Below are 14,752 nucleotides of genomic sequence, written 5' to 3'. Positions count from 1 at the left end.
GCCCTAGAGACCCCCATCTTTGGCATGCTGCACATATACTGCCTCTATATATATAAGTTTGTACCTCTCCCAGATGAAGTGGCTTTCTGTGAGAACTGTGATAATAAGATAAACGTTAGTAGCTGGAACCCGTAGATGGAGAAGCAGATAGGCTATTGGCAGGTTACATCAATTTTCCTGAAGCTTGGATAAACAGCTGTGAATCTCAACATATCCTGACCTTTGCTTTGGAGAAGGCTGGCAAGCCTATGGTGGCTGTTATCTCGCTCAGAACTTGGTAATACCAATTTATTTTAGTCAGGTGGCTTAGATTTTGTCTGGGAGCCGTACAGCAATGAGAATTCTCAATTATGTAGTTTCTTGATTGCTCATAGTCTTTTATGGAACAAGAGAAAGAATGAATGAGACAGTAATAGAAATTGAATAATATTATATTGAATGCGAAAATATTTAAAATATTTATTGGACTCTCTTGTATTCTGTTAGTCTATAATTATGTGTTCTTATTAAGATTCTTTTCCCATTAGCTAATAACAAAAATAGCTAATTTCATTGGGTGCTTAACTCTTTGCCAAGTACTGTACTGGATTCTCTTTATTCTATTTCAATAACTCACAATCTAGGTTTTATCATCAGCTTGAACTCCATAGTGACATATCTCTCACAAAAGTATAAAGAACTCATTTTTATTCAACAGCCATTTGTACATGCAATGAATATTGCATGGATAAATGTTGGGAGAGCCCCACTCTATGAGTTTGGAACAGGGAGTTGTCAGAGCTATACTCATTATGCTATCTTTACAGGGATACAACCCTAAGCTTTTAACAGGTAAAATCTCATAAAGTTGGATTAGGGACTCTGGAAGGGCATGAGAGAAGATCAAAGATGACCTTTGAACCTTCTCTCCTATACCACTTTTTAAAATCTTTTCTTGAAGAAAGGAAACCAAGATTGTGGGAGGCATGGTCCAATCTTACCTTTTTTAATCTAATTTGTAAGCGTTCTAAGAAAAAACATGCACCTTCTTGAGCTCCTGTGTGAACATGAGACCAAAGCTTGCATTTAACACTGAACTTTGCCTACCTCCCTAGCAGTAGGTAAATCATACTTTTCAGTGCTTTTACTTGGCAGACAGGAAAATCAGTTGCCCTCTCAAGTAAGTAATGTTTTGCTTCAAATATGTAAGAAGTTATCAGAATTCATTGATACTAACTTAAGATTTTTTTCTTATAATATGTGAAATCAGTAACTAAGACATTTTTTGTGTCTCTTAATAAGTTTACAGTTATTTGGCATATTTGTATATAAAAACATGTATATTTTTAGTTTAGTTTTAATATAGTATTTCTGTACTTATATATAGTTATTTTTAGTTGGAATATACTGTTGCCTCTTGCAATATAGAAACTACCTAAGAAGTGAAATGAAAAAGGTAGAGAGCCGGGACTCGGGGAGCCAAGATGGCCGAATAGGAACAGCTCCGGTCTCCAGCTCCCAGCCCGAGCGACACAGAAGACTGGTGATTTCTGCATTTCTGCTTGAGGTACCGGTTTCATCTCACTAGGGAGTGCCAAACACTGGGTGCAGGACAGTCGGTGAAGCGCACTGTGCGCGAGCCGAAGCAGGGCGAGGCACTGCCTCACTCGGGAAGCGCAAGGGGTCAGGGAGTTCCCTTTCCTAGTCAAAGAAAGGGGTAACAGACGGCACCTGGAAAATCGGGTCAGTCTCACCCTCATACTGCGTTTTCCCAACGGGCCTGGAAAACGGCACACTAGGAGATTGTATCCCGCACCTGGCTCGGAGGGTCCTATGCCCACGGAGTCTTGCTGATTGCTAGCACAGCAGTCTGAGATCAAGCTGCAAGGCGGCAGCGAGGCTGGGGGAGGGGCGCCTGCCATTACCCAGGCTTGCTTAGGTAAACAAAGCAGCCAGGAAGCTCGAACTGGGTGGAGCCCACCACAGCTCAAGGAGGCCTGTCTGCCTCTGTAGGCTCCACCTCTGGGGGCAGGGCACAGACAAACAAAAAGTCAGCAGGAATCTCCAGAGACTTAAATGTCCCTGTCTGACTGACAACTTTGAAGAGAGTAGTGGTTCTCCCAGCACGCAGCTGGAGATCTGAGAACGGACAGACTGCCTCCTAAAGTGGGTCCCTCACCCCTGAGCAGCCTAACTGGGAGGCACCCCCCCAGAAGGGAAAGACTGACACCTCACTGGGCCAGGTACTCCTCTGAGACGAAACTTCAGAGGAACTATCAGACAGCTGAATTGGTGGTCTCACGAAAACCCGCTGTTCTGCAGCCACTGCTGCTGACACCCAGCCAAACAGGGTCTGGAGTGGACCTCTAGTAAACTCCAACAGACCTGCAGCTGAGGGTCCTGTCTGGTAGAAGGAAAACTAACAAACAGAAAGGACATCCACACCAAAAACCCATCTGTACATCACCATCATCAAAGACCAAAAGTAGATAAAACCGCAAAGATGGGGAAAAAACAGAGCAGAAAAACTAGAAACTCTAAAAAGCAGAGCACCTCTCCTCCTCCAAAGGAACGCAGTTCCTCACCAGCAATGGAACAAAGCTGGATGGAGCATGACTTTGACGAGTTGAGAGAAGAAGGCTTCAGACGATCAAACTACTCTGAGCTACGGGAGGAAATTCAAAACAATAGCAAAGAAGTTAAAAACTTTGAAAAAAAATTAGAAGAATGGATAACTAGAATAACCAATGGAGAGAAGGGCTTAAAGGAGATGGAGGAGCTGAAAGCCAAGTTTCGAGAACTACGTGAAGATTGCAGAAGCCTCAGTAGCAGATGCGATCAACTGGAAGAAAGGGTATCGCAGATGGAAGATGAAATGAATGAAATGAAGCGAGAAGGGAAGTCTAGAGAAAAAAGAATAAAAAGAAATGAACAAAGCCTCCAAGAAATTTGGGACTACGTGAAATGACCAAACCTACGTCTGATTGGTGTACCTGAAAATGACGGGGAGAATGGAACCAAGTTGGAAAACACTCTGCAAGATATTATCCAGGAGAACTTCCCCAATCTAGCAAGGCAGGCCAACATTCAGATTCAGGAAATACAGAGAACGCCACAAAGATACTCCTCGAGAAGAGCAACTCCAAGACACATAATTGTCAGATTCACCAAAGTTGAAATGAAGGAAAAAATGTTAAGGGCAGCCAGAGAGAAAGGTCGGGTTACCCACAAAGGGAAGCCCATCAGGCTAACAGCTGATCTCGGCAGAAACTCTACAAGCCAGAAGAGAGTGGGGGCCGATATTCAACATTCTTAAAGAAAAGAATTTTCAACCCAGAATTTCCTATCCAGCCAAACTAAGCTTCATAAGTGAAGGAGAAATAAAATACTTTACAGACAAGCAAACGCTGAGTGATTTTGTCACCACCAGGCCTGCCCTAAAAGAGCTCCTGAAGGAAGCACTAAACATGGAAAGGAACAACCGGTGCCAGCCACTGCAAAAACATGCCAAATTGTAAAGACCATCGAGGCTAGGAAGAAACTGCATCAACTAATGAGCAAAATAACCAACCATAATGACAGGATCAGATTCACACATAACAATATTAACATTAAATGTAAATGGGCTAAATGCTCCAATTAAAAGACACAGAGTGGCAAACTGGATAAGGAGTCAGGACCCATCAGTGTGCTGTATTCAGGAAACCCATCTCACGTGCAGAGACACACATAGACTCAAAATAAAGTGATGGAGGAAGATCTATCAAGGAAATGGAAAACAAAAAAAGGCAGGGGTTGCAATCCTAGTCTCTGACAAAATAGACTTTAAACCAACAAAGATCAAAAGAGACAAAGAAGGCCATTACATAATGGTAAAGGGATCAATTCAACAAGAAGAGCTAACTATCCTAAATATATATGCACCCAACACAGGAGCACCCAGATTCATAAAGCAAGTCCTGAGTGACCTACAAAGGGACTTAAACTCCCACACAATAATAATGGGAGATTTTAACACCCCACTGTCAACATTAGACAGATCATCTAGACAGAAAGTTAACAAGGATATCCAGGAATTGAACTCAGCTCTACACAAAGTGGACCTAATAGACATCTACAGAACTCTCCACCCCAAATCAACAGAATATACATTTTTTTCAGCACCACACCACACCTATTCCAAAATTGACCACATAGTTGGAAGTAAAGCTCTCCTCAGCAAATGTAAAAGAACAGAAATTATAACAAACTGTCTCTCAGACCACAGTGCAATCAAACTAGAACTCAGGATTAAGAAACTCACTCAAAACCGCTCAACTACATGGAAACTGAACAACCTCCTCCTGAATGACTATTGGGTACATAATGAAATGAAGGCAGAAATAAAGATGTTCTTTGAAACCAACGAGAACAAAGACACAACCTACCAGAATCTCTGCGACACATTCAAAGCAGTGTGTAGAGGGAAATTTATAGCACTAAATGCCCACAAGAGAAAGCAGGAAAGATCCAAAATTGACACCCTAACATCACAATTAAAAGAACTAGAAAAGCAAGAGCAAACACATTCAAAAGCTAGCAGAAGGCTAGAAATAACTAAAATCAGAGCAGAACTGAAGGAAATAGAGACACAAAAAACCCTTCAAAAAATTAATGAATCCAGGAGCTGGTTTTTTGAGAAGATCAACAAAATTGATAGACTGCTAGCAAGACTAATAAAGAAGAAAAGAGAGAAGAATCAAATAGATGCAATAAAAAATGAAAAAGGGGATATCACCACCGATCCCACAGAAATACAGTCTACCATCAGAGAATACTACAAACACCTCTATGCAAATAAACTAGAAAATCTAGAAGAAATGGATAAATTCCTCGACAAATACACCCTCCCAAGACTAAATCAGGAAGAAGTCGAATCTCTGAATAGACCAATAACAGGTTCTGAAATTGTGGCAATAATCAATAGCTTACCAACCAAAAAGAGTCCAGGACCGGATGGATTCACAGCTGAATTCTACCAGAGGTACAAGGAGGAACTGGTACCATTCCTTCTGAAACTATTCCAATGGATAGAAAAAGAGGGAATCCTCCCTAACACATTTTATGAAGCCAGCATCATCCTGATACCAAAGCCAGGCAGAGACACAACCAGAAAAGAGAATTTTAGACCAATATCCTTGATGAACATTGATGCAAAAATCCTCAATAAAATACTGGCAAACCGAATCCAGCAGCACATCAAAAAGCTTATCCACCATAATCAAGTGGGCTTCATCCCTGGGATGCAAGGCTGGTTCAACATACGCAAATCAATAAATGTAATCCAGCATATAAACAGAACCAAAGACAAAAACCACATGATTATCTCAATAGATGCAGAAAAGGCTTTTGACAAAATTCAACAACCCTTCATGCTAAAAACTCTCAATAAATTAGGTATTGATGGGACGTATCTCAAAATAATAAGAGCTATCTACGACAAACCCACAGCCAATATCATACTGAATGGGCAAAAACTGGAAGCATTCCCTCTGAAAACTGGCACAAGACAGGGATGCCCTCTCTCACCGCTCCTATTCAACATAGTGCTGGAAGTTCTGGCCAGAGCAATCAGGCAGGAGAAGGAAATAAAGGGTATTCAATTAGGAAAAGAGGAAGTCAAACTGTCCCTGTTTGCAGATGACATGATCGTATATCTAGGAAATCCCACTGTCTCACCCCAAAATCTCCTTAAGCTGATTAGCAACTTCAGCAAAGTCTCAGGATACAAAATCAATGTACAAAAATCACAAGCATTCTTGTACACCAATCACAGACAAACAGAGAGCCAAATCATGAGTGAACTCCCATTCACAATTGCTTCAAAGAGAATAAAATACCTAGGAATCCAACTTACAAGGGATGTGAAGGATCTCTTCAAGGAGAACTACAAACCACTGCTCAATGAAATAAAAGAGGATACAAACAAATGGAAGAACATTCCATGCTCATGGGTTGGAAGAATCAATATCGTGAAAATGGCCATACTGCCCAAAGTAATTTATAGGTTCAATGCCATCCCCATCAAGCTACCAATGACTTTCTTCACAGACTTGGAAAAAACTACTTTAAAGTTCATATGGAACCAAAAAAGAGCCCGCATTGCCAAGTCAATCCTAAGCCAAAAGAACAAAGCTGGAGGCATCACGCTACCTGACTTCAAACTATACTACAAGGCTACAGTAACCAAAACAGCATGGTACTGGTACCACAACAGAGATATAGATCAATGGAAGAGAACAGAGCCCTCAGAAATGATGCCGCATATCTACAACTATTTGATCTTTGACAAACCTGACAAAAACAAGAAATGGGGAAAGGATTCCCTATTTAATAAATGGTGCTGGGAAAACTGGCTAGCCATATGTAGAAAGCTGAAACAGGATCCCTTCCTTACACCTTATACAAAAATTAATTCAAGATGGATTAAAGACTTAAATGTTAGACCTAAAACCATTAAAATCCTACAAGAAAACCTAGGCAATACCATTCAGGCCATAGGCGAGGGCAAGGACTTCATGTCTAAAACACCAAAAGCAATGGCAACAAAAGCCAAAATTGACAAATGGGATCTCATTAAACTAAAGAGCTTCTGCACAGCAAAAGAAACTACCATCAGAGTGAACAGGCAACCTACAGAATGGGAGAAAATTTTTGCAACCTACTCATCTGACAAAGGGTTAATATCCAGAATCTACAATGAACTCAAACAAATTTACAAGAAAAAAACAAACAACCCCATCAAAAAGTGGGCAAAGGACATGAACAGACACTTCTCAAAAGAAGACATTTATGCAGCCAGAAAACACATGAAGAAATGCTCATCATCACTGGCCATCAGAGAAATGCAAATCAAAACCACAGTGAGATACCATCTCACACCAGTTAGAATGGCCATCATTAAAAAATCAGGAAACAACAGGTGCTGGAGAGGATGTGGAGAAATAGGAACACTTTTACACTGTTGGTGGGACTGTCAACTAGTTCAACCATTGTGGAAGTCAGTGTGGCGATTCCTCAGGGATCTAGAACTAGAAATACCATTTGACCCAGCCATCCCATTACTGGGTATATACCCAAAGGAGTATAAATCATGCTGCTATAAAGACACATGCACACGTATGTTTATTGCGGCACTATTCACAATAGCAAAGACTTGGAACCAACCCAAATGTCCAACAACAATAGACTGGATTAAGAAAATGTGGCACATATACACCATGGAATACTATGCAGCCATAAAAAATGATGAGTTCGTGTCCTTTGTAGGGACATGGATGAAACTGGAAACATCATTCTCAGTAAACTATCGCAAGGACAAAAAACCAAACACCGCATGTTCTCACTCATAGGTGGGAATTGAACAATGAGAACTCATGGACACAGGAAGGGGAACATCACATTCCGGGTACTGTTGTGGGGTGGGGGGTGGGGGGGGCGGGGACAGCATTAGGAGATATACCTAATGCTAAATGACGAGCTAATGGGTGCAGGAAATCAACATGGCACATGGATACATATGTAACAAACCTGCACATTGTGCACATGTACCCTAAAACCTAAAGTATAATAAATAAAAAAAAAAAAAAGAAAAAGGTAATGAAAAATGTTTGTAAACACATTAAAGATTAAAACAGTGGCTGAGTCCAGTGAAGGGAAGTGATCCTATGAATTAGTAATGAAAGTGCATTTATAGGTTATTATCTTACTGGGGTCTGAGTTTTAACAGCTGCTGATACTTTCATAGAAGCCTGAGTAGTCTGTAATAATTTGAGTTTTCATTCTGTTTATGGATTGTTTTTTAATAGAAACACTGAATGGTGTTGCCTCTCTTAAATTACCTCAAATAATCATTATAAAAATAAGATAAGTAAATATATCTTGTAAACACAAAAGGTGCTTTCTCACTCTCTGTGTATATGCATTTGTAATATAAAATTTTTTAATTATGTATTTTTTATTGAGTGGTAGTTTTAAGAGTTTGAAACTTCGTTTAGATCCCATGAATACAATTTGTGACAATTTCTAAGTATATTGGGTTGAAAAAAAATAAGTTTGTGTTATAAACAGAATTGTAAGAATATTTCAGTTGAATAGGAGACCAAGTATTTTAGAAGCAGATGTTGTCATATAAGCAATGAATGTTAATTATATGTTATTTGTATGTATTATTTAATTAGGTACACACCTAATTTGCTGGTTGTATAGAAGTAACACTTTGTCACCCGCTTGGTTTTATTCTGTGTAGTTGAAAACAAACTGCAGGCTGGGTGCAGTGGCTTATGCCTGTAATCTCAGCACTTTCGAGGCTGAGGTGGGAGGATCGCTTGAGTCCAGGAGTTCAAGGCTGCAGTGAGCTAGTATTGCGCCACTGCACTCAATCCTGGTTAAAAGAGTGAGACCCTCTGTCTATTAAAAGAACAAAAAAGAGAAAAGAAAACAAATGGCAGTTTCTTAAAACTATTGTAAAATTCTAAAATTTAAATATTTAAATATCTTACTAATTCTCTGGTCTTTTCTGCAGTTAGTTAGAAGGAGGAATGTTTTCCTGTAATCACAATTGATAATACTAGTTTTTAAAATAACTCACTTAAAGAATACAAAGGATAATAACCTTTTTTGGTTTCTAAGCAAAGCACACATATAGGTAATTGCTTTTAAATATTATGTGTGAAACAACACATTAAAAGTAAGTAGCCATGTTGTGTTACTCATTATTAAAATTATTTTAACAATAATCACACACTCATTTGTTCCTTTATAATTATTTAAGAGGGGGAAATAGAAAATAAGTAGAATTCATCTCATTTATTTTTGCACTGTACTAGATACTTAGGTGAGATATAAAGACATCTTCAAGTCCCTTTCCTGAGGAGCTTATGGCATTAAAGGTGGGATAAGAAATATTTTTAAAATACTTCAAAAACAATAAAAGTAACGTGTGAATAAATACCAAAGAATGTGATAAAATTGATGTGTCTTAGAAGTGAAAAGATGAAAATTTTAAATAGAAGTTGCCTGATAAAAGTATGCTTGTGATGTTAGAAGTTAGTTCATTTCATTATGAACTGTTCACTAGGTTTTTAAATCAAGTATATCTCAATCTTAGTTCTGCTGATCTGTTGTTCTAGTAAAGAATCACCATCAGCCTTGTTGGAACACAGGCAAAACATGCATTATATATCTTTTATTTCTAGGCATACTTCCGACAGGGTGTTGCCCTCCAGTACCTTGGACGTCATGCCGATGCCCTGGCAGCCTTTGCATCTGGACTGGCTCAAGACCCCAAGAGTCTCCAGCTTCTGGTGGGGATGGTGGAAGCCGCCATGAAATCTCCCATGAGAGGTAAATATGATAAAAGTACTTGGTATAACATTAATTTAAAGAAGATCATTTCTAGCCTTCCAAGACTTTAGGCTCAGGCACAGAGAATTGATAGGTTATCAAATTTGCTAAGATTTGATATTTTAGACCAAGGAAAATCAAGAATCACTGCCAACAAGTGATGTTAATGAGGCAGAATAGTATGGTAGAAGGGCCACTCACCTAGAAGTTTGTGGACTTATATTACATTCTTAAATTTTTCATTAACTAACTGTATGACAATGGGTAAATGGATCAACTTCTCTGGCTTTTGGGATTATTTAAAAACCCTTATAGTTTTTCTGTAGTCTGAAATTCTATAATTCTAAACCACAACACTTTTAGTAGGAAATTGATTTTCAGATGGACCAGTATATGCCTTCTAGAAATACTCAAATAAGAGAAGACATTTGACATTCTTATATTTCATAAAAGAAATACATATCTAATTGTAGGCTGTGTCTCAAATTTTTCAGAGGAGCATTAAAAGATTATGTTGAATTAAAAGAAGAAAGAAACAAGACAGATACCAGTTTACATATTTTCTCCCTGTTCTACTTTACACTGGTTGGTATTCTGGAACAAAAAAAAGAATGGATTGAAAATGGTACTGTAGAGGTTGGAGGAGTTCTGAGGCCCAAAACAGATTGGCTTCATTTTGAGGAGTGTTGATTTTTGAGGAATGAATTCTTGGGAAGATTTGACTAAAAGTATGTATAGCAATTGCTATCTTTGGGGAGTGATTGAGACACCGAGGCAGATTTATGGTAGACAGTAGACAGCTAATAATGATTCATTTTAATCAGGGTATGTCAAGCAGAACTCTGTTTTTCAGTCTGAAGTGGTATGTTTTTGAATTTTTCATATGGAAAAATGAACTTAAAATTTTTAATAGCAGCATCATTCAACATTTTATCTAGTTTTGAAAATGTTCGCAGCCTTAGATATTTTTAATATACTGGCTAGTATTATACTTGGCTCAAAGTATGTGCCAAATAAAAGTTTGATAAACTAAATGGTACTCATTTGGTCTCTGGGTAATTCATAGCTATAAAAAATATTTTCCTGAAATTCAGGATATTTTAGGAAGAAAGTGTTAAGAAAACCTCTCTCGGCCGGGTGCGGCGGCTCACGCCTGTAATCCCAGCACTTTGGGAGGCTGAAGCGGGCGGATCACGAGGTCAGGAGATCAAGACTGTCCTAGCTAACACGGTGAAACCCCGTCTCTACTAAAAATACAAAAAATTAGCCGGGCGTAGTGGTGTGCGCCTGTAGTCCCAGCTACTCGGGAGGCTGAGGCAGGAGAATGGCGTGAACCCTGGAGGCGGAGCTTGCAGTGAGCCGAGATTGCGCCACTGCACTCCAGCCTGGGCGACAGAGCCAGACTCCGTCTCAAAAAAAAAAAAATAAAAATAAAAATAAAAATAATAAAAAAAAAAAAAAAAAAAAAAAAAAAAAAAAAAAAAAAAAAAAAAAGAAAACCTCTCTCTTTATGCGATTTTATAAACTCTACAAAGCTGAGGTTTTGCCACAGGCTGAAACCTCCTGGGGACCTACTGTTAATAAACTCTGACTGTCCAGGCGTGTTGGCTTATGCCTGTAATCCCAGCACTTTGGGACGCCGAGGTGGGCAGATCACGAGGTCAGGATTTTGAGACCAACCTGACCAACACGGTGAAACCCCGTCTCTACTAAAAATACAAAAAATTAGCTGGGTGTGGTAGTGCGCGCCTGTAATCCCAGCTACTCAGGAGGCTGGGGCAGGAGAATTACTTGAACCTGGGAGGCGGAGGTTGCAGTAAGCCAAGATCGCACCACTGCACTCCAGCCTGGGTGACAGAGTGAGACTCTGTCTCAAAATAAATAAACAAATAAATAAATAATAAATAAATAAACTCTGACTTAGAGCAGATGCATTTTGGAGCTCCAGGGCTTAGGGAGCAGGGGCAGAATGGACAATAAGAAAAAAATCATCTTATCTCTCCTTTCCATTTTCTAGTTTTTTCTTGTTCTCTCCCTACACCCTTCCACAAGGAATTTACATGGAACATTTTTTATTTAGTTCATGAAGATACTACCTCTTTATTCTGAGGTTCTTCTGCTGCTGCCTTAGAATATTGGAGTGAATGTGTTGAGATCAGTAGAATCACTTACCATTTTGCCTTTGAAGCGATCTATTTAGATAAATGTAGGGAAATCTTCCCTGCACTGCTAGAAATAGCTCAGAGCTGCTGTCACCCTTAGGGTTTTCTCTACCAGGTTCTTTCCCATCTTATGTAAGTGACCTAAGGCTGAACCTGGAGAAAGCAGCTTCCTACTGGTGCCTGGAATGCTTCAATATCTTCTTCTCTTCTCTTAAGGCAATTTAATTTACCTGATTTATTTTTAGCATTGTCTTTACCACTGTATCTATTCCAGGTAGGCTTTTCTTACCAACAATTTATGGAGTATGTTACAATGCACAGTATTGTTCTGTGCATCATCCCACATCTTAATGACCTCTCTTTTTGTCATATGGTTGTAATTGACAAAATTTCTCATCATTTGCTGCTCACTTTTTTTTTTTTTTGAGACGGAGTCTCGCTCTGTCGCCGAGGCTGGAGTGCAGTGGCGCAATCTCGGCTCACTGCAAGCTCCACCTCCTGGGTTGACGCCATTCTCCTGCCTCAGCCTCCCGAGTAGCTGGGACTACAGGCACCCGCCACCACGTCCGGCTAATTTTTTCTATTTTTAGTAGAGACGGGGTTTCACTGTGTTAGCCAGGATGGTCTCGATCTCCTGACCTCGTGATCCTCCCGCCTTGGCCTCCCAAAGTGCTGGGATTACAGGCGTGAGCCACCGCGCCCGGCTGCTGCCCACTTTTTAAGCCATTGTTTATTTTAGCCTCGTGCAGCTTCCTAAGTTTTGCCATTGTTGCAGAGCTGTGCAGTTTGGGTCACTTTACATATACGTCTGATCTGTTATGTCAGTTGTTTTTGTAATTTTTTTTTTTTTTTTGTATTTTAAAGGCTGATCAAGTGAAGCGGTGAGAGTGGAGAAGGATAAATCTGTAACTGGTTGTGATCAGTTAGTTGTAACTACTATTGCACTCAGACCAGCCTGTTTTGTAATCCTTGAATGCAGCGGAGAAAACTGGTCCTGGTGCTTCTATAAGCAGACAAAGCTCTCATGACTTGCACAGTGTTCCTGTGGTTTGGTCTTTGTGGAAGTTTTAAGATTTTATTTCTTTTAAGGCAGGGCCAACCTATATTAATATACCCTTTCCCCCATATAAATACATTATATTTTTCCACACTGATGCTCATTTGATTTTTTATTATTGTTGCCTGTATTTCTAACTGATTAAATCTGTTTTACTTTATTTTTTTAGTTTCACTCATGCACACAAATCAGATATCAGCTAAACCTTTTCTCCTGTGGATATACTTACATTATTTTATATGATGTATTTCTCTTAAATCATTAATGAGAATATAAAATAAATATAAATTGATACTTTCTTTTATGTGATTTCTCAAGTAATCTTTTTACCGTATTCTATTTCTTTTTTAAGGTAATCTTTCAGCAATTTCAGTTTATTGTATCTTACAAACACTTAAGCAAATTTGGATGTTGTAGCATACTATTATTGCCAACCATGGATTTATTAATGTAATTACCAAGTGAGATTGAGTTTACCTTTATTTGTTCCTCTAAAGATGCTAGGGTCACTTCTTGCTGAGGACCTCTTGTGTATATTGTCTCTCTTCCTGTTAATTTGGCAATCTAAGAACTATTACATTTATGGTCTATCACCTGTTGTGGTGTTTCCACCAGCTCCTGGGGACCCAGGGAAGCTGATTTTATGAAGTGCTATTGGAAAATGCCTGTTAAATGTATAAGCTTTTCTTGCAGGGTCAAGTTGGGGCTCACCTTTTATTTGCCTAATTGTCTACCCTAAGTGGGCTCATTCCCTCTGATTCTCTTTTAGGTGGGAGTCACTTTTCACAGGAGGCTTCCTTCTGAAATGTTATGTTAAAAACATAGGCTCGGGCACCTGTAATCCTAGCTACTTAGGAGGCTGAGGCAGGAGAATCGCTTGAACCTGGGAGGCGGAGGTTGCAGCGAGCTGAGATCGTGTCCCTGCACACCAGCCCGGGTGACAGACAGAGTGAGACTCCGTCTTAAAAAAACAAAAAACAAAAACATAGGCTTCTTCCCCCAAAAGATTGGAATCTAATTCCAGCACTGCCATTTGCTAGTCCATTGGCTGAGCAAGGTTGCTTCCTTTCTCTATACTTCAGTCTGTATCTGTAGAGAGAAATTATAATATCCATCTCCTAATGTTGTTTTGAAAGTCAAGAACTAGCATCTAAAGGCAGGCCTCTGTAGGATGCCTTTTCCTCTGCAGTATGATGCCATTCTTCTCACCAAGGAGTGGAAGCAGCTGCAGTACTAATTGCTCTTATGTTTAGGGCAGGCGTAGTGGTGTGGATGTGGAACGAACACTACGTAGTACCTAAGGTCCTCTTTATGAGCACTCACTGGAGAAGTTTCTCTCAAGCCTTAGTAGAAAAGACCTTGCCTCTCTTTCCTTCTTATCTCCAGATATTCTCAACTAAAACTACCTGCAGTTCCTAGAAAACACTGGTTTCTCACGTTTCTGATTTCTATTCAGGTACCACTTCCTTTGGGAAGCCTTCCCAGACCTACCCTGGTAGAGTTAGTAACAACTTTCTCTTTTGGGGTCCCATAGCACATTTTACCACTTCTAAGAACTCTGAATTAAAAGTTATATCATCATCATTATTATTATTATTATTATTATTATTATTATTATTATTTTGAGACAGGATCTCACTCTGCCACCTAGGCTGGAGTACAGTGGCATGGTCATGGCTCACTGCAGCCTCGACCTTCCTGGGCACAGGTGATCCTCCCACCTCAGCCTCCTGAGTAGCTGGGACTGTAGGTCTGTGCCACTACACCCAGCTAATTTTTGTATTTTTTATAGAGATGAGGTTTCACCGTGTTGCCCAGGCTGGTCTTGAACTCCTGGGCCATTGGCCTTGGCTCCCAAAGTGCTGGGATTACAGGTGTGAGCCACCATGCCTGGCCTCATTATTTTATGTATTACAAAGAAAGAAAAAAACTACCGACTATTATGATGACACATATTTTTATTTTATGTCTTCCGAAAGAGCTCTTTTAGGCCCCTTTAGATATAAAAGTGACACACCATTTCATAGCACTGTTGAGTTCACAGGTATTAAATCCCAAATTCAGAGATTGTTAATATGTGAATAAATGTGCATCTCAGAACTGATGAAATACAGTATATCTCTTATTGAGTGTGATTTTGTTTATTATTAGCCTCTGCTAGATTCCTACA

At 39.5% G+C, this 14,752-nt stretch overlaps 1 protein-coding gene across 4 annotated transcripts in view; it reads left to right on the top strand.

The window, feature by feature from the left end:
* TTC28 (tetratricopeptide repeat domain 28) overlaps positions 1-14,752 on the top strand; it is a 738,720-nt gene that overhangs the window by 384,357 nt on the left and 339,611 nt on the right. For all 4 annotated transcript variants that reach the window (XM_032138048.2, XM_058430991.1, XM_058430992.1 and 1 more), the window contains one exon: positions 9,216-9,363. In XM_032138048.2, the coding sequence (XP_031993939.1) occupies positions 9,216-9,363 (148 nt within the window). The remainder of the gene's footprint in view (positions 1-9,215; positions 9,364-14,752) is intronic.

The sequence above is a fragment of the Hylobates moloch genome, unplaced genomic scaffold (genome assembly GCF_009828535.3).
Source record: "Hylobates moloch isolate HMO894 unplaced genomic scaffold, HMol_V3 SCAFFOLD_19, whole genome shotgun sequence".
Classification (NCBI taxonomy): domain Eukaryota; kingdom Metazoa; phylum Chordata; class Mammalia; order Primates; family Hylobatidae; genus Hylobates; species Hylobates moloch.
The sequence above is the reverse complement of the archived record's forward strand: the minus strand, read 5'-3'. Positions and strand labels throughout refer to the sequence as shown.